At 38.1% G+C, this 20,827-nt stretch overlaps 2 protein-coding genes across 4 annotated transcripts in view; both read right to left on the minus strand.

Moving 5' to 3' along the window:
- Positions 1 to 147: 147 nt before the first annotated feature.
- On the minus strand, positions 148 to 8,190 carry ckmt2b (creatine kinase, mitochondrial 2b (sarcomeric)). Of its 2 annotated transcripts, none has more exons than XM_017451184.2 (10): positions 8,043 to 8,190; positions 5,511 to 5,683; positions 4,416 to 4,614; positions 4,151 to 4,246; positions 3,827 to 4,048; positions 2,585 to 2,670; positions 1,899 to 2,022; positions 1,683 to 1,817; positions 847 to 972; positions 148 to 397 (listed from the first exon to the last, which is right to left on the minus strand). In XM_017451184.2, the coding sequence occupies exons 2-10, from the start codon at positions 5,654 to 5,656 to the stop codon at positions 281 to 283; spliced, it is 1,251 nt and encodes a 416-aa protein (XP_017306673.1). In that variant the 5' UTR covers positions 5,657 to 5,683; positions 8,043 to 8,190; the 3' UTR covers positions 148 to 280.
- A 6,421-nt stretch (positions 8,191 to 14,611) lies between these two features.
- The window catches only part of rasgrf2b (Ras protein-specific guanine nucleotide-releasing factor 2b), a 77,427-nt gene continuing 71,211 nt past the window's right edge, over positions 14,612 to 20,827 (minus strand). For both annotated transcript variants that reach the window (XM_047149872.2, XM_017451234.3), the window contains 7 exons: positions 20,442 to 20,545; positions 18,961 to 19,045; positions 18,673 to 18,870; positions 18,463 to 18,542; positions 17,602 to 17,719; positions 17,423 to 17,491; positions 14,612 to 17,117 (listed from right to left, as the gene is read on the minus strand). In XM_047149872.2, coding sequence (XP_047005828.1) covers positions 17,025 to 17,117; positions 17,423 to 17,491; positions 17,602 to 17,719; positions 18,463 to 18,542; positions 18,673 to 18,870; positions 18,961 to 19,045; positions 20,442 to 20,545 — 747 coding nt within the window. In that variant the 3' untranslated portion in view covers positions 14,612 to 17,024. The remainder of the gene's footprint in view (positions 17,118 to 17,422; positions 17,492 to 17,601; positions 17,720 to 18,462; positions 18,543 to 18,672; positions 18,871 to 18,960; positions 19,046 to 20,441; positions 20,546 to 20,827) is intronic.

The following is a 20,827-nucleotide window of genomic DNA, read 5'->3' on the forward strand; positions in this document are numbered from 1 at the left end:
TATATATATATATATATATATATATATATATATATCAATGTCACAGATGTGTTTAACCTGTAGACTTGACTACTACACATTGAAACCATTTTAGCCATTGCGTCACCGTTCGAAAGCTCTAGACAAAATCCACCAAACCCACAAAGCTGTTTTATTAGGAGGATTTATTGGAACGAGATTTCCAGTAAGACCTGCAGTAGTAGTTGTGATTGCAGAGGGCATGGCCTGTGGGTTTCTCATCAGCCTAGCTCCCAACTGGACATACTCAGATGGAAGATGCTCATTTCCTGGACTGAACAATGGGTGCTGGGATTTTGATGTCCTGGCCTTTCTCCAGTTTCTTCTCACATTCAATCAGAAAGTTGACCCCATCGATCACACACTGAACAAGCTCGACCTGAAACGAAGGAAAGCTTTGAGCATTAGATGAGCTCCTCTTATGTGCACATCTGCCTTAAAAATACTACAGTGGTTATATGATGATTTTCCACACAGAGATTAAGTATAACACTAAATTTCACAAGGAATCATGGGATAAGAAGCCAACCACGTTATACCATTTTAGAGACTTGGGCATTATCTAATGGTTTTCCATGTGGACAGGATAATGTGGGATTGACACTGGTGTGAACTTGAATTGAAATATCTTGGCAAGCTGTCACAAATACGTCAATATGTTGCGTGTCTGTGAGAGTGTGCTCGTAATGGGTCTGTCTCTGTGTGCCCTCTGATTATCCCTCATCTTCCACTATAATAGACTTAGTCTGCCCTCCAGTCTGAGGATTTACCATTTCCACTGAACAATCTTATTAAGGTGTTGGGTGAAGATTTGGGCAGGATATTCACCTCAGACTTGCCCAGACGGTCAAGGTTAGATATGTCGAAAACATCACCGACAGCAGCAGTGTCCACCCCACCTGTGCCACGCTTCTGTAGCCTGAGGTTATCCAGGATCTTAGAGAAGCGGGGGTCCTGAAGTGGTAAAGACATGGCATGAACTATATATTCTTAAAGAACCACAATTCACTTTAAGTGTGACTAAAAATTATTCTGAGATTTGTTTAATTGATGGGAAGTTTGGTTTAGATTTCATTATTCTGAAATCAGAAATTACAACCAAACGATTCATGCATGATTCATTTTTCAGTACCTTGATGTGGAGGATTGTAGAATCATTTGCTATTTCTATAATCAAACAATTCATGCACAATTCATTCAGGATCGTAGAGTCATTGAATTCTATAATCAAACGATCCGTGCACGATTCGTTTTGTGGTACCTTGATGAGGACGATAGAAGAATCATTTGATTCTATAATCAAACAATTCATGCACAATTCATTCGGGAATCTAGAGTCATTGAATTCTATAATCACACGATTTGTTTTGTGGTACCTTGATGAGGAGGATAGTGGAATAATTTGATTCTATAATCAAACGTTTCATGCATGATTCAGCTCGCAGAACATTGATGAGGAGGACTGAAGAATCATTTGATTTTATAATCAAACGATTCGTTCATGATTCATTTTGCAGAACAGTGATGAGGAGGATTGCAGAATCATTTGATTCTATAATCAAGCAATTCGTTCATGAGTCATTTTGCAGAACCGTGTTGAGGAGGATTGTAGAATAATTTGATTCTAAAATCAAACGATTTGTGCATGATTCAGCTTGTAGTACCTTGCTAAGGAGAGGCAGGCGCACATGGACTCCAGCTCTTAGTCCAGTGCCCAGGTTGGAGGGGCAAGTCAGGATGTAGCCCAGGTTCTCATTCCACATGAATTCCCAGCCTCTCTCCTGAATCAATCTCTCAACCTGTGAGAAATTAATCCAAGACAAAATCACATAGCCATCTGGCTAACGAAAGGAACATGATTATCTTGTGCTCAATCTTACCTCTTTCAGTCCTCTGCAGAATCTATCAAAGACTCTCTTCATGTTGCCGCCCTTCTCCATGGAGATGACACGAGTGTGGTCCTCTTCATTGATCCAGATTAAGAACGTTTTGTCATTGTTATGCCTGGGAAATATCATATCCATCAGATGTAGAATTTCAAATAACAAGTCTAGATTTCATCTAGAACATCATAATGTATTTGAAAAGCACACAAAATGTCTTATTAGAATGCCATATATCAGACTCATATGTTAGCCAAACGTATTAAAAAAATAATTACACATTGAGTTATCTGTCAGGACCACGACATAGTAATTTGATAGGTATGCACCAATAACATTTTTCCATTTTATGATACTGATATCGGAGCTGAGAGTATTGACTGATATCTGATACTGATCAGAAACTCTTAGTAACCAAGACAACTAGCTGCAAGCTTTTTCTTGCAAAGTTTTGCAAAGCAGCATAGGCGTACTGGCAGAGATCTTTATGATAATCTGTGTTATTTCAACATCACATGCATTCAAATACTGTATGTCAAATTCTATTCAACACCTATTTGGTGTTTCAGGTCAATATCAACCCAGATACTAATAGTGGCTTGATACATTTCTAGAATATAACACACACACACACACACACACATGTGCATGCAGTCTGGTGGTGCAAGTCTCATGCACCATACCAGATTCCCCTGCCATCGGGCCAATCACGAGCCATCCCTGCACAAGTCAGCAAGGGTGAGACAGGTTTGTCAAATAGGAAGTGATCCTGGGATGAACAGACCAATCAGGAACAAAGATGAGGAAGGGGTTGAACAAAAAAGGGCAGGGTCACAAAAACTGCAAAATGTCTCCTAATTATACCACAGCACAGAAGAAGGTTTTGATTAATGTTCTTTAACAGCAGCTCAGGCAGTAATTCCAACTGCGTGGTGTACTCTAAATTAATGTGCTCGTTCTAATACGGTCATTTCTACAGGAACAACTTACACAAGGATGTTCCAGATATTTAAAAAATAATGCGTGTAATTGTTAATATGGTGACGTTTCCTGTAAGGAGCATTTTTGGAAGGAGTCTCCAGTGTCAGTGCTTTGGAACAGTCAGATGTAAAGCTATAACTTCAAGTTTCTGGAAGGAGTCCTTTGTGGTTGCATTTTTTTGCTTTATTAACGTCAAGAGGCTAGTAAGGAAAGTATGATACAACATTCTATAACGAATAAAAACATGTAATCATTGGAAAATTGCTGTGGTATAAAAGGAATAAAGCACTTCAGGACATACTGTTACACTAATGTAGTCAACTTCGAGGTGGTAATCCTCTGTATGTTAGGCCACAACCAACCACTCCTTCATTGATTAATTCCATATAACAGTACATGCCATCATGTTTTATTCCTTAATTAATATCCCACATTCAGCTGATCTCTGAGCTCTATGGTCAAGTCTCTCATGATAATCTTTGCTGTAATGTTTCAGCAAAGTTTACATTACAATCTCAGCCTATAAAGCGGTGTACTACAGACCACTATTCCTACACATTAACTACCAATAACTATTCCTACACCTTACCAAATGCCTCGAGAATCAGGCCAGTCTCTGGCCATACCAGCTACAGTGAGGAGAGGAGACACTGGCTTATCAAAAAGAAAGTGCTCCTGAGATGAACCAGCATGTGACAAGAGTAGCAATGTTTGTGTTAGGGAGTATGGAAAACGTCATGAAGTACATTCATATTTAGAAAAGAGATCTGGCTTTGGATTCCAATGATTTAAGATTGCATGAATTAACTTGCTGGTTGTATTGATATGAATGGTGGATACTGAGAATCAGTGATTTCAAAAAGCCATTTCTTATTATTATGTTATTGAAAGATGGTGAAGGATGTCTGTATATGCTACGTTCAACTGATCTTTTAATGGCTTACATCAATAAGTTGTTGCTGGTCCCTTTCAGACATCTCAGTCAGACTGTAGTATTTGCCTACAAGATCTCCTTTCAGTCCAGACAAAGCCTGGACGACCACTCGCTCCACCTCACGCCGTTCAGAGCGTGTGCAGGCCGGGGGCAGACTGAGGCCACGGATACTGCGGCCAGTACGCACGCGGGATGACAGCACATATTTGTCATCAAATACCCCAGAGGTGATCTGCACAAAACAGTGTACTACAGTCAGAATTCAGATTGGAAAACTGTCGAATTGAAGTAATGATTCTTTTAGCCTCTAAACTGAGAGAAGAGTATCGTCTACCTTTGAACTATCAAGATCTGTTGGGTGCTTCATGGTCTTGGGGTCATAGCCATTGTGCCTGTCCTTGATGACTGGGTCAAAAAGGTCAGCAAACACCTGAGGATTACGTTGCATTTATTAACACAGGTCAAAATTAGGCTTACTACAAGCAGCTAAGTCCCAAGCTTACTACTATACAGAAATAGCCCTTCTAGGTGGAAAAAAAAGTTAAGCGTTTTTTTCTCTATAACCAATCCCGCTAACATGCCAAGTTTGCAGTACACACCTCATAGCTCTCCTCGTCACCTGCCACCATGCCTACAGTTTTGATGAAGGGATGCCCAGGGTTGTCCACCCCAGTCTGAATGCACTGGTCCAGCGTCCAGTTGTTTGGAGTGAGCTTGTCCCTCAGCCGAGCATAGATGGCAGGGGTCAGAGCAAATGCCATACAGTTGTTGTGTTTGCGCAGATCTGGGTAATCGGCGCTACACAATACATATGCAACACGTAACAGTGAAATTCAAAACCTTCATGAAGACATCTCCCGACAGAGATCTTACATCAACCGGCTATAGACAGAGCACGTTTTGTTTTTCATTTTTACACAGCATTTAATAACATGGTATTATTTTAGATGGAATAATCAATTAATAAACCAAATATGGACTGCAAGCAAAAAAAAAAAAAACAACCAGCACTTTTTTATTTAATTCCTGTCATCGAATACAGTATGTATGTGGAGCACACAGTACATGTACTTTCAGGCCTCCTTAACTAGCATCATATTTCCATGCATGTAAAGTTTGGCAGGAACAGTGGAGAAGAGTGTGACTTTGTTTCCGTAGAAGTGACCTAGAACACCCACAATCATAATCCAAGTGTGTCGAAGTTCATTTACATTTATTCATTTATTCATTTAGAAGACGCTTTTATCCAAAGTGACTTAAAAATGAGGAAATACAAGCAAAGCGATATATCAAGCGGATAATAAGTACACAGAGTAGAGGTGTAAGCGTCAGTGTAAGCGCAGATTTATTCATTCATTTATTTATTTATTTTAAATGGGTGACGACCAGGAGACAAGATATGGGTTAGTTATATATTAGTGAATATATATGCTGACCATTTCACACAGCGGTCTTAGGCCTAGGTGAAATGGCATGATTTACCTAACTTGACGGCAATAGGCTTCATCGATGAAACTAGTTTAATCTTGGGATTATAGGCTATGTAGTTTGAAATAGCTAAAATATGACTTGTCAAGGTTTTCATCTATGGGGTTAATTTCTAGCATCTGAGTGATTCAGTTATATTTGTAGCTGCCCTTAAGTTTGAAAAGGATTTTATATGTAAATAAAGACGCCAGTTATAAAGCCCTCACCTGGGTGGATAAAGCTTCCTCCTCTCAGCAGCAGAGACACCAGATTCATTCATCAGATATCCGGATGCCAGGGTGCCAGCGCCCACGCTAGCCATAAGCATCGCCGTGGTACGGCTGGATAGCATTCGAGTGAAGGTGCTGGCCATCCTTACTGCCCAGATGTCCTGTCAACTCTAACCTGGGTGAAGTGCACAGAAATGATTATCTTGTACTAAGGACATCAATATCCTTTATAACTGGTTCTTAACAAAGACAATGTAATTCCTCTGAGTTCTTCTGATAATTAATAGTTATTTATCGTCCTAAAGCTTCCTTTTCATTTTATTGATAAGGAAACACTCTATTCTAGAGGTTAACTTAACTTTAAAGCTTCCCCTAGATGGACAAACTGAGGAAGCCCTTCACGATGCTAGATTTAACCTTTTTTTTAAAAAAAAAAAAAAAAAAGAAAGAGAAAAAAAAAAGAATGTAGCTAGATAATTGGAATGGCAACTCCAATATACACTGCCTGTCAACGATTCCCAGCCATATTGTATTTTGTTTTAAAGCTGTGCAAGAGATTTTTGGAGAGGAAGGTGGTAGTGCTGTCTGTAATGAAATGGCCAGCCAAGTCAGCCAACCTTAACCCAACGGAGCTGCTCTGGGAGTAATTGGATCGAAATGTTTAAGAGAGGTGTCCAAGCAGATCCGCAAACCTCTGGAAAGGTCAGCACAAGATGTGGCAGAGGATCTTTGACGAACTCCTGACTGGTAAGGAAAGCTTTTTTAAAATAAATGTATACTATAGTTTACAAGAGTGGTTTTCAAAGTGAACCATGAAGCAGAGGCAGAGGGTACATGATGTTTTTTTTGTTGCTTTTTTGGTGGAAATCACAACCCATTGTTATCAAAGTTATTACTGAGGATTTGTGCTGCTAACCCATTGACCGGTCAGTTTAATTGAATGGGCTTCATTGACACCTAAATAACTAGGACTATAAAGAAGTAGGACTATAAATATTGTCAGCTTGGACCTTACGTGCTCTGTCTGCTGAAAGTTCAGGAATGAAAAGCGTTATGCTCCAATAACAAGCCAGAATAATATTCTACACATTTGAATAATGAGCATAATATTTTAATAGATGGAATATGTTCAAAAAATAAATCTGTGCCAAAGAAAGTCTTTGGAATTTAAAGGGATCCTTGACTCCACAAAATTTCAGAATCCTTTGGTTTGCTATTTTTTCCCCCACACACATAAACCTGGTTAGACTTTAATATGGTGAGTTTTTGTAAACTGACAAAAGAAAAATACTTACATAAATGGCTGTTTGAAAAGCTAGGCAGTGTATAATTCCTGTACATGTATATGTTGTACAGTGTTTTTCTTTTCTTTTTTTAATTACAAATAAAACATCTTATATGCTTTTGATTGAAATTCTTTGCTGTTTTTAGCGCCGCAACCTCTCCTGCGTCATATGTTCCTTTGAACTTCATGTCATTGTAATGGATGCCATCACAAAATTTCACAGGCCATAAATGCCCTAGATCTGTGTGTCTTGTACCATTTGTCTTGGCATAAGAAAATCACACAGCTTTGAGTTGTCATGAAAGTCATGGTATACATAGACGTTACACCAACCAAGATTATCATTTAAAATTGAAAAAAAAAAAAATGATGACACCCAGTCATGATCAAGCATGCATATCTACAAATAACATCATGATGATGAGATTATTATAAAATTCTTCAGAAAGAAGCATAAAAAACTGTTTCGGAAAGTATTAATAATCCTGGTTAAAGACAAGTGCTGTCCTACACTTGAGCTGAAGGTAGTATTATAGCAACAGGTGTAGATTAGGAATTACTGCCAAGTCCCTGCTGGCTTTAATTCAACTGACCACATGATCTACAGTGACATTCTAGATCGGTCAGAGTGGCTTACAAACAGACACGAGAGGGAGAGAGCGAGGCCCTGGTGTGAGCATGACCTGCAATGTGAACCAACAGCATTGAGACGTCTAAAACTGAAGTGGACCAACAGTTCAGAAAGGATTGGATTCCTCTCAGCTCTGACAAACTGTGACTCTTTGTAGTTTAAAAAAATATATATTTCTGTTTGATACCTGGGCTCTGTCTGCAGGAAGCCTTAAAAATTCTTTGTGGAACCTTACAGCGGTGTTTCTCTTTCAGAAAGTGTTCCACATTGAACCCTTTAAGGAGGATGAGAACCCTTAATTATCTAATGAATCTTTAAAGAATCCTTGAAGGACATTGTTTTCTGAAGAACGTACAGTTGTATTTTATTAACAGAGTAATCAGTGGTGAAATCATTTAAAAAAAAAATAAAAATTAAATGAAATGTGAATTTAAAATAATACTGAAAAAAAACCATGAATGCACTGTTACTGTGGCCTCAATCATCTATCCTGCTCATCCTATCAGTCACAGTAACACTTAACTATAAATCATATTACGTTTTAAATAAATAATCCGATGAAATAGCTCACTGTCCAGTCACCCACTATGAAAGTTTGATTTCTTGTACTCACCTTTAGAGAGAAGGGGAAAGGTCCTAAAATCACACGCGCACACACACACACACACAGTCCAGCAGGTAGCTCCAGCAGGCAGCTAGTGAGCTTACACTGGGCCACTCTGGCAATAATAGCTCATCCCAACAGCCAATCCTATTTCTACTGACAGCATGTGAGGGCCTACGCACCTCCCTACTGTCAGGACACTTTGCCCTTGAGCTTTCTGCTTCTCAGCTTGGTCAAAACCTTATGGTCTTTCCACACATACTATATACACACACAGTCACGTACACACACACCGAGCGCTCTCCACAAGGTAATTTTCCACCCTCCGAAAAGCTTCCCTGTCTGCCCCTCTCACATATATCATGCTGCTGCATCCAATACAGTCTGTCATATTAATATATTCCTGAACAGGTCTCCATGACCTAAAGGTCTAAAATCACAGTCTTGGTCGGCACCTGAAGAGACGTTCGTTTAATTTTTGAATTAATATGGTCGGAGATGTAAAAGAAGAAGATCACTAGGTGATTAGGTTTATGTTTAAATATAGTGATGGACACATTTGGAGAAAGAATACAAAAAAAGTCACAGGTATTGACGGACACAGAGAGGTTTACACATCTGCTCCAAACCTAAAGCCAAGAGGTCTCTCTAGTTCTTTTAGTCTCTACATTTTTTCATCCCTAATTTATGTCTTTAGCTTCGTACATTTTTTTTACTCTGGAAGTGACCGTCACTTTTTTCATTATTGCTGTTTTTTGCTCATCCAGGACTCACAATAACAGATACATACAGCGCTGTGAAAAAGTATTTGCCTGATTTCTTCTGTTTTTGTGGATATCTCATACAAAATAGTTTTAGACCTTCAAATGAAATACAACATAAAACAAAGGCAACCTGAGTACACATGCAATACAGTTATTATTATTATTATTATTATTATTGTTGTTGTTGTTGTTGTTATTATTATTATTATTGTTATTATTATTATTATTATTATTATTGTTATTATTATTTTAATTTAAGCAAAAAAAGTTATCCAACACCGATCACACATGGGAGAAACTAATTGCCCCCTTAAACTTCAACCAAACTCTTCCGATACCTGCAAATCAGTCTTTCACAGCACTATGGTGGAGTTTTGGCGCACTCGTCTTTGCAGAACTGCTTTAGTTCAGTCACACTGGAGGGTTTTTGAACATGAACGGCCTACTTAAGGTCCTGCCCCAGCATCTCAGGACTTTGACAAGGCCACTCCAAAACTTTAATTTAGAGGTGGATTTACTCTTATGTTTTGGATCATTGTCTTGCTGCATAATACTGCTGCGCTTGAGTTTCAACTTACGGACTGAAGACCAGTGTCATGTAATGGATTTAGAGAGATGGATGCAAGTGCAGTAAGAGCTTTTATTTAAGAGATGGGCAGGAAAATCCAAATTGAAAGCCAATATATGTGGTCATAAACAGGAAAGGTCAGAGGATTGGCAAACAACAGTTAACAGGGCAAATACAAAATATGAAAACTGAGAAACTGGGAACAAGATCTAAAATCGGAAACAGAGAACAAAGGTTTGGTAACAACAGAGAAAGAAGCAATTGCGCGTATACTTCGCCTTTAAACAAAGACACACAAGGGGTTTAAATAATACACGTAATCAAGGGGAAAACACAAAACAGATGATTACAATGATAACACATAAGGGAAACAACCAATGACAATACAGGGGCAGAGACAGGACATAAACCATAACAAATACACACGTGTCAAAAGTAAACAGTCAATGTCACTCAAAACCAAGTTGCTGTTGCTGCACGCTTCTCGTTCAGTGCGAGGGGAAATCCTGACAACTGGATATTCTCTTTTAGGATTTTCTGGTAGAGAGCAGAATTCATGTTTCCCTCAATTATTGCAAGTGGCCCAGGCCCTGAAGCAGCAGAGCATCCCCACACCATCACACTACCACCACCATGCTTGACTGTAGGTTTGATGATCTTTTTGTGGATTTCAGTGTTTGGTTTACGGCAGATGTAACGGGACCCCTGTCCTCCAAACAGTTCCACTTTCGACTCATCAATCCACAGAACATTCTCCCCAAAGGTTTGAGGATCATCAAGGTGTGTTTTGGCAAAATTCAGACGAGTCTTAATGTTCTTCTGTGTTAGCGGTGGTTTTCACCTCGCCTCTCTTCCATGGATGTCATATTTGCCCAGTGTCTTTCTGATAGTGGAGTCATGAACAGTGACCTTTATTGATGCATGAGAGGCCTGTAGGTCCTTCGATGTTGTCCCTGGCTCTTTTGTGACTTCCTGGATGAGTAGTTGCTGTGCTCTTGGAGGAATTTTGGAAGTTCAGCCACATCTGGTAAGTTTCAATAATGTGAGTTTTAATAGCGGCTCTCACTGTGGTTCTTTGGAATCCCAGAGCCTTTGAAGTAGCTTTGTAACCCTTCCCAGACTGATGTATTTCAATCACCTTCTTCCTCATAATTTCTGGAATTTCTTTCAGCTTTGGCACAGTGTGTTACTGGAAAAGTTACTGGGTAAGACCTTTAAACCAACTTCCTACTGTTGAAAAAGTTCTATTTAAGTATTGATGTGATTGAACAGGGTTTGCAGTAATCAGGCCTGGTTGTGTCTAGTCCAGCTGAACCCCATTATGAATGCAGTTTCATAGATTTGTGTAATTATTAACTATCGGGGGCAAATACATTTTCACACAGCCCCAGTTGGTACTGGATCAATTTTTTGCTTCAATAAATAACATTATCATTTAAAAACTGTATTTTGTGTTTACTCAGGTTACCTTTGTTTTATCCTAGATTTTGTTTTAATTTCTGAAACATTTAGTATGAGATATACACAAAAAAACAGAATACATCAGGATAGGCCAAATACTTTCTCACAGCACTGTAATCTATTTATTTCACTGTACTTAATACATAATGTGTAGTAGTACTAGATATTACGCTTTAAGATGAATTACAAAATGATAAGTTGGGTCTTACTGAGTTTAATTCACTACCCCTACACCTCCTGATGATATGGCTGAGGGGACTGAGATCTGTACAGAACATCAGTAATGATAGTGCATCATCATGGCATACATCACACTTTATAGTCTCTTGACTAATAGAGTGAGGCGTTCTCAAAGTACTGTTCAACAATTTGTGAAAATTGTTGGCATAAAACTGAATATATTTTATATAGCTCTCAGGTGAAGAAAGCTCTTTTTTGGCCTTGGTTTGTTTTGTTGACCTTTGCATCCTATTGCAAATATTATGCTTTCTTTTCTTGATCCTTGGTGGTCTTCCCACCTCCTAAAAATATTCTGGTAGGTGGATTGGCTATGCTAAATTGACTCTAGTGAATGTGTGCGTGCTTAGTGCCCTGAGATAGACCGGCGTCCCATCCTATTCCCGCCTCAAGCCCAGTTTTGGCGAGATAGGCTTTGGATCAACCGCATCATTGACCAGGATAACGTGGTTGCTGAAGATGAATGAATGATTGATCCTTGGCAGTCATTTTACTGACTTCCATCCAAATCATTTTTATCTTGGATACCAATTTTAGTTCCCAGGGAGGAAATCAAAGATGATTTGTAGCATGGATTTTAACAGTCTAATATCTCAAGCACTTAGCACAGTACACAAATGTGTTATTTTCGCTCATTCTGCTGGTTGGAATTGTACTTTGTGCTACATTCATGTTTATTAGTATGTTACATGATGAGGAACATTGGGAACTTGGGAACATAGATTCTACATGATAGATGTGTAAAAGCTCCAAGCTCCAGACAAGCTCCAAACTCCTTTTGCCTTCAGTACAAAACAAATGTAGATGAGCAAAAATGAGTAGGAGAAGGAAAAAATGAGTGAGGCTAAGTGAGAGAGAGAAAAAGGTCAAACTGTCAGTGAAATATGGCCAACATTAAAAACTAGCATAGCCAGCAGAGGGTTGTTAGCGGTCATTGGGATCATATCTGGGCAAAAAAAAGGAAACTGAAAGAGGTATTTCAGAGCCACTGGGACATGCCAGATCATGGGACACTAGATCAGAACACACTGTCCTGTTAACAGCACTGAAGTTTCATCTCAATGGTATGCTAAAGTCAACCCTAAATTACTGTATACAATCTACTCAAGCGACATGTAGCTGCTACTTCTATACACCTAAAATAGTATTTCAGTAGTTCAGTAAGTCAAACTGACATGCTTTTATGACTGGCTGAATTTTACTCTTAAATAAGTAATAGGACTTTTTTTTTTGATTTAGCATAAAATTAAAACATTAACCAAATTAAACGATTTATTTAACCATCATCCACATTAGTGTCATGAGGGCACTAAGGACATTCTAATGATTTACTTAAAATGATTCTATTCTTTAAATAACATTTTTTCTAATAATAATTAGAATAATTGAATAATTAATAATAATAATCTATAATTTGGGTAACAGGCTCATACTTCCAAACTGACCACCTCATCAGTCAATATCACAACATCCATCCATCCATCTTCTACCGCTTATCCCTCTCAGGGTCACGGGGGAACCTGGAGCCTATCCCAGGGAGCATCGGGCACGAGGCGGGGTACACCCTGGACAGGGTGCCGATCCATCACTGGGCACAATCACATACACACTCACACACCCATTCATACACTACGGACACTTTGGACATGTCAATCAGCCTACCATGCACGTCTTTGGACTGGGGGAGGAAACCAGAGTACCCGGAGGAAACCCCCGCAGCACGGGGAGAACATGCAAACTCCACACACACAGGGCCACGGTGGGAATCGAACCCCCGACCCTGGAGGTGTGAGGCGAACGATGTGACAACGTCATGGAAAATAAAGAAAAAAGAATGATACTAGTCTCTTTTTAAGAGTCTTCGGTTTGGAAAAGAGTATTATATTTGTACATGAATTATTGGATTATGAAGGGAATTTCTCATCACTGAAAGACTTCAGTGATCGATTTGGCGTGAGAATTGGAAATAAAAGTTCTAAAAAGATATGTAGGGCTGTGCCCATTGGTTTGCTGAAATTAATTCAAAGCAGTTTTTCAACGTTTTTATTCTGCCTTCTTTGAAAATAGGTATTGTGGACTTAACTGACAATAAGTGCAATAACCAACTGATCTAGAGTACGAGGCATTTAAGCATTTAATTGTTGGCAATGTTGATAAATCCTTCACATTTTATTTGAAATACCCTGTTGCCCCAAAGAGATTCATTACAAAATCCTGTACAAGATATCTCATGTAGGGGAATTTTTACAGAAAGGATTTCAGTTTGAAACGGATCCTTGTGCCATCTGTTCTTCCTTTCCTGAATCACTTGAACAGCCTTTTTATTATTATTATTATTATTATTATTATTATTATTATTATTATTATTATTTCTGTGATTTTACCTCAAAATTTTGGGTGGATATCTATTATTATATAATATTCTTCCCTTAATTTTCCAAGATATCTTGTTTTTTCCAGATTAACCTGAATCCCCTAATTTCTGACCTAGTGAACATGGTCGTTTTGTTGGGTAAATATCACATTCACATATGTAAATGTAAGAAATGTAAACTATCCTTAACTTTATTTCTTTGTGAATTTGTGAAAACATTCCAGCGTTTCAAATACTTTAAATAACAAAATATAAAGACGGAATCCTTATGGTCCTCAATGTTGAAATATTTACTGTTTTAGTGCAGTCCTTATAAGCATTTTCAAGTCTTGGTCCTTGTTTTATTTATTTATATATTTATTGTATTGTATTGTATTGTAATTGTGTCTCACAGTGTTGGGATGTTCCTATGAGCTTCAGGAAATTGAGATGTAGACATGTGACTTGTGAAATATTCCAAATATTTAATTAGGGGTGAATGTATTTAGGTAATAGGGTTGAGTGAATGTTGTGGGACACTGAAATTTTAATTGTTCATATCCAATATTGGATGACTTATGGATGTTTCAAACATGGGATGTAAATAGATTCACACGTTAAAAAAAAAAAAAATGTTTTGATGAATTTTAATTATTACATTTCAAATTTCAAAGTGGAGTTATAGTCAGACAGTCAAAAATGCTGTTTTCTAGGTGCTGTAGATTGGTTTTGTTTGATTTATCTTGACACGGTACATTCACAATTGATAAACCTTCTGTTAAAAGTGGTGAATTTCGTCCCGCATTGTTTCTAGTGAAACGTACTTCAGGATTTATGGGAAACTCTATAAACTGCATTTTGAGTGAAGTGTCCAATCACATTGCAACTAAAGCCGGTGCACGTGAATCATACAGTCAAGTCTGTTCAAAAGTCTCGTGTGTCTTCAGGGTCTGCTGTTTAAAAAAAAAATAAAATAAAAATAAATAAATAAATAAATAAATAAATAAAAACACCACAGGCTAGCATTGCGTTTGTCCATTTTACTATTGCTTTTATGTGTATGGTATAGCATAGTATAGTTTAGCTTGAAAGTTGTTTGAATGAAGGAATTATTTCACACACGGTTATACTGGTTTGAACCGCTAGGAGGCAGTAGCTGTCTATCATCAAGGACAAAAACCAAAGATGGGCTTCCCAATGAGCATGAAGTTTTATTTCAAATGAAAGCCTGGAACAGTACCGCTGAAGCTATACATACATGTCCAGCGTAGACATGCATCAACATGCAGCGCTCAACAGCAATGCGATGCCAAGATGCACATTACATACATGTCATTTAAAAAATAATAATAATTAAAGCAAGATAAATGACAGAAATCCAATCCGATATGCTACATTTCTTTTGTCTGGTTTTGCAAAGTAGAACAGTACACTAGAAGTGCTTGAAAAATCATTGCAAAATCAAAGTATTACATAACATTAATAATAAAAACCACCATAACATAATCCCATGTGTGACATACTACTGTATTTACAGAAAAGGTCAAATAAATATGCCAAGAAATAAATATTACTATAACACACTCAGGTAAGCAATGCTACATTGCTGAAAGTGCAACCCATACACTACTATAACCTGCCTCGTTTGTCTTCAATGCATACACCCACGCACTCGAACAAGAGAAATCGATCGGAATAAAATTATGTCAGACAAAAATAATATTGTCTTCGTATAGCACAGTGGTAGATATTATATTTATGGCCAGATTGACAGCTCTCTGCCAGCATATGCATATGAAATTTCCAGTTTTCATGAGCATAAAGGGTGAAGGAAAAAAAAAAAAGAAAAAAAAAAAGTGCAGTCCACTGGAAAGTCATCTATTGTTCTTCTGAGGTTTGAAGAAAGACTATACAGCTGTGAAACATCAACACAGAACATCTTTCATGTAGTTCTCAAGCATGCAAACATGATCTGTTGCATGCAAAACAATTAAAAGACTGACACTACCATTTTAGTGTAATGTACTGAAAGAAATCAAGCAGCTACCCCAAATTGGCGGCTTTAACAAAGACCAGTCTGGGTCCATTCTGTGTTTCGAACTGAAATGCTTTCAGAATCAGCCATCCTTATATTATAATAACAGAGTGCAAAATGACCTAAGCTTTATTTCTGTGCTTAATGAAATGCTACAATCTGACCTCCCCTCAAAGATATATATTTTTAATTTATTCACCGTATATCACCTTTGTTATATATATATATATATATATATATATATATATATATATATATATATATAAGAGGCAAAGACACAACATTATTTATAGACCTTCTTCATGCACTTATTGGTCGTTTTATCGTGTTCACCGACCATAAAGGTGAATTTTGTAGGAGTACAGTTACTGACCTTAGCCCATCTTTTTTTAAACACAATTTCCCAGCCCCCTCTACTCTGCTGGCAAGATATTATTATTATTATTAGATATTATTAAACAACGAATGACCCAACAGCCAAATAATATCTGCTCAGCTTTGGTAGTTGTGTGCACCGGTTAGAGGAGTTTAAATGGGGGGGGGGGGGGTAATAAATTTTGTACAGATCATTTCGGCTACAGTCATACCATATAAAATGGTTACTAGTTTTCTTTTCAGCTTTTTTTTATTAATATATATATATATATATATAACTCTGTGATCCGAATCCAACAAGGAATGCTTGAATATTTTTAAAGCTAAATTTCCATCAATCTGTCATCAAAAGTTTATCAAGTTGTTATAGTGGCTCAAATATACTCCCATTTAATAACTGTTTAGGAAACAATCGATATTTATGTCTAGATGGCACCTTATACACGCCCAATAATAATCAATATTAAATAATGACGTATATTTTTCTGGATAATTATTTGTTTTGTATAATATAATTTATCGTGATATCATTCAAGAGGATCGAAAAACAAAGCATACATCATTTTATGAAGCACCGTCTCCATAAAAAGTTATCTGTGACCTGCTGGAATCTGTCAAGAGCTACTGTACATTCCACATCCTTTCCCTGACAAACTCGGCCGTTAGATAACAATCTACTGTTTTGGTTCACTGCAACTGTCCTGTGGCAAAACAGACATAAATGTACCGAGACTGGCAGAATGCCAAACAAATGGAAGTACCAAGCATGTCGTCGTTTGCCGTGCAGCTCGGAGAGATCAGACTTGGAGAGACGAGGGCGAAAGACAGAACCCACAGTCTTAAACACGCACAAAGTTACCAGCATGAGCTATGAAAGAACAGTACTTGAACCACTCTCCTCCGGGACAGAGTTCTGCTGCTGTACATGCTACATTTCTTCTCCATTCTCTTCTTCACCACGTGGTCACTGCTTTCACCTGAACACTCACAGTCCTTGACTTGCAACACAGTGGCAATGGAGTGAGCTCAGGCCTAATTGATCTTCAGCAAACTTCAAACGATGACTTTCTGCTCTACATTTAGTCCTTACTCTCCACACTGGTAACGCTTTACCATGGCAGCAAACATCATGGCGTCAGTAAAGCCTGTGAAAGAGAAGCATGTTTGGTAGACGGAGGTCTCATGTCGAGTCTGCAGGTCAAGCAGGAAGCCTGGGTTCGATCTTTAGAGACAAGTCATACAGTGTGTCTTCATCCATGATCAAGGCCTTATCCAGTAGGTACTGCGTGACCTGACGAGAACAAGAATTAGAAATAAAACTCACAAGTGAACAACCCCGAACACCGGATTTAAAAACTGCTGCTATATACATTCAATCAATTTGAGCACATTTCAGATATATTTTGTGTATTTGTGGTATAATTCTGAACATTAATTATTAATTAAAATTCAAGCTTAGTTAACAAAACATTGTCACGGAGTAATTACTTCCAGTGGTCTGTATGTTGCATTTGATCAAGCTTCAAATCAAATCTGTTAAATACATTCCTTATGGATATGAAGACGGATCGAATATCTAGCCACGGCTTGACTCACCTTCGGCTGGTGCTCAATTCTGTATGGAGTTTGCTGGAATTGTCGGATCTCACGGATAATATGGGATATCTGTTGGTGAACCGGTACAAATACTCATGGGACCACGGACACTCGCCAGCGAATAAACATGACAACTCATAACGGATTTGCGAACATGAATAAGTCCTGTTTAAGTTTACCATTCTCATCTTTGAGAAGTTGACCAAACCCTCTTCAGTGAAGTTTGGGGTTCCTTCCTCAATAAACGCCAGGTCTGTCAAGTACATGCCCAGATAAGGGACGCATGGTGGATTACAGCTGTGAGCAGACACAAGACATGGAAAAATAACTAGCAAAATATGGAAGGAACTAAACCCAATGGGGTGTGCTGTTGTATAGAAGTAATCGACCACTGGGCGGTGTGATGTACCCCGGAACGCAATGGAGTTACTTTTAATGCCACCCTGAAGGACATTATTTTCCTCTAACAGGATGTCCTGAAGAGCCGTTTTCCTTTTACGCCACAGCAACTTGCCAGCGATTATACTTATTAATTAAAGACACATCATATATATATATATATATATATATATATATATATATATATATATATATATATATATATATATACACACACACTATTAATTTTTTTTTTTTATATTTAATGTTGTGGAACGCCCACTAGTCAAGTTAGCTCTAGTTATCACTTACATTATAACAGCTATAAACAGTCACAAGCAGCTGGTCATGTTGCCAAGGAACAGGAAAGCGCAAATTGCTCTGTCCTAAAGACATCTATAGTGGAAATTATTATTATTAATATTATTATTATTATTATTATTATTATTATATAGCAGTAGTAGTAGTAGTCATAATCAGATTATGTGGAGCATCTGGCATACAAGTCCTTGTGTAAGATGTTACTATAGAAACGATAGCATATTAGAACAAGCGCATTAACATAAAGCTGGGATTTAATTACAGCTGGCACCACAGTCAGAGGCTATAATTGAACATCAACACCTTCTACCGGAAGTCAGAAGGTGTTATCAGAATCTCACTTTTTCAAGGTTTCCCTCAGGTTTTTAAATCGTCCCTCTGATGACACCGTCTTCTGGAGCTTATCCATGAGCGCTCTCGTCTGTCCAAAGAGACAGAGGGGGAAAAAAAAGAAGTCAGAAAGTAAATCCAGCTCGTCTCAGACGGACGCAGGATTAATGATGCTTAATCTGTAATCTGTTCTTCACACAGGCAGAATGAGTGAAAATGACCTGTTTACTGATTTTAGCCCAGGTTTTTTTCAGCCTGTAGATGGCACTGCGGTTCAGGGCAGAGGTGATCTCCAGTACGCCGTTGTAATTGTTCAGACAGCGGCATATATCGGCTACGGCCACCCATTTCTCTATGGAGCTCGACCTGGAGCCTACATCTGTGTGGCTCATAATCTGCGAGGCTACCAGGTTACTCATCTTCACACAGAGAGTGAGAAAGAGTCACATATAACGATGCAGATAATACATTTACTCTAAGAAAAAAATGCCATGTTTTATTGCCCTCACATCATTGAAATGTTGGCTGGTCTTCATGATGTACGGAGTTCTTTCATTCTTGTCCATCTTCATCCAGCCTTGGCCCAGAAACTCCCTGAGTGAAGACACAAGAACGTGGTAAACAGTGAAGAAGATGGTGGTACAAAGAGAAGAAAGGACAAGTACACTGTATTGATTCAGTCATTGATATAAAGGGGAAAATATATTGTATTATAACATAAAACGTTTTGAACATGAAAATTGTTAAACTGGCAACCACATCTGTGTCCTTAAATACAGAAATATCTAGGCATTGTGATACTTAAGTGCTTGCATACTGAATTAACAGTGCACTGAGAGCAATAATATAGTAAACTATTACTGTCCACTGAGAAAAGTCTTCATACCTGGGGGAAATTAACATTTTTCAACAAAATGTCCTCCAATATTTTTCATACTTAGTTGACATTATATATATATTGTTTTGCAGATAGCTTTAAAGAATGCATTTGACAAAAGAAGTCGTCATTCACAAGTTCATCATGAGTGGGAGAGACAACTGTGTGTGGGTGTGTGTTCACAAAAAAATATTCAGATCATGTAAGGCAGTGGTTCTCAACACGGGGGCACGGAGAGATCGGAAGGGGGGTGCAAAATGTTTTCAAGAAAAAAAAAACACAGACAGGGCGCACACACACACAGCTGTCAGTGCAGACCAGTGTTCCAAATTAGCGACCAATTAGCGACATTTTTTGAAAAAAAAAAAAAAGCGCCTAGAGACAAATCTAGCAACTTTTTGGACAAACCTGAGCAACTTCCCAAATATCGGCAGTACTGTCTTGCAAGCGCGAGGTCTTGCTTTCCCTCTCACCTCTCTCTGCGTCTGCTCTGTTCAGTGAGGGGCCGAGAGCCGGAGGATTTAACAATATCATGGATAACGAGACGCGCCCTTCGTCCCGATTTACATCATCCGTATGTGAATGTTTTCAGAACGCGAGACGAATGGACTGCAACATGTTTTACATGTAAAATAGTACACGCTATTACAGCCTAGTTCTCTTGTTCAAAATAGTTCTAGTGTTCAGAAACAGTTTTATATCATTCATGTTCCATACCTGTCTGTTAATATAGTTTTATAAAAGTCATACAAGTTATTAAAAAAAAATACATTAAGAAAAGTAATTTAAAAATAGGTAAAAACACAAAAGCAAAAAAATCTATCCATCTATCTATCTAAAACAGATTATAGATTAGGTTTATATATATATAATATAAATAATCATTATACCTGAACTCCTCCAATATTGGGGATGGGTGGAGTGGGGGATACGCTCCATGATAGGGGAGACCTGGGGGGGGGGGGGGGGGGGGGGGGGGGGTTGAGAACCTCTGATGTAGGAAATGTTTTGTAAATAAAGTTACATTTAGCTGATAAGTGTTCATTTCCCCTATGTATGAAGACTATGTATGAAGACTTTTGGGATACCCTGTATACACTGCATAGTACTTACTCATAAGGGATGCTTCGAAAAATGATGTGGTCTAGAAGTGTGATCTGCTCAGCTATCTCCATTGCTGATAGTGATTCAAAGCACTCTGCCTTTGGGAATTCAGCCTGGGAGAGAGAAAAAACATACACACACACACACACACACGTCAGAACAACCCTGAATACAAAGTTAGGTTAAAAAAAAAAAAAGGCCTGTGAACTTCCTTAAGTACGAAGTTCAGGTTTATGATGGAGAAAAGACTTTTAGAAAAGCCTTTTAGCAGACAGTTTGTAGATAGTTTTCAAAGCCAGTTCAAATCTGGCTAAACTTCAGAAAGAAAATACATTAAATCTACATCATCTTCTCCCGCCATTTCTGGGTCGCATTTACATTTCCTCAAATCGATC

The sequence above is a fragment of the Ictalurus punctatus genome, chromosome 22 (assembly GCF_001660625.3).
Source record: "Ictalurus punctatus breed USDA103 chromosome 22, Coco_2.0, whole genome shotgun sequence".
Lineage (NCBI taxonomy): Eukaryota > Metazoa > Chordata > Actinopteri > Siluriformes > Ictaluridae > Ictalurus > Ictalurus punctatus.

Bases quoted from the DNA above. Each gene is read 5' to 3' on its own strand.
- ckmt2b (XM_017451184.2), bottom strand. From the start codon at position 5,656: ATGGCCAGCACCTTCACTCGAATGCTATCCAGCCGTACCACGGCGATG. The intron at 4,247-4,415 runs GTGTGTACTGCA...CGTAATCCTCAG, and splicing joins GTGACGAGGAGAGCTATGAG to GTGTTTGCTGACCTTTTTGA. The intron at 2,671-3,826 runs GTAAGCCATTAA...TGTTCATCCCAG, and splicing joins ACCAGCAACAACTTATTGAT to GATCACTTCCTATTTGACAA.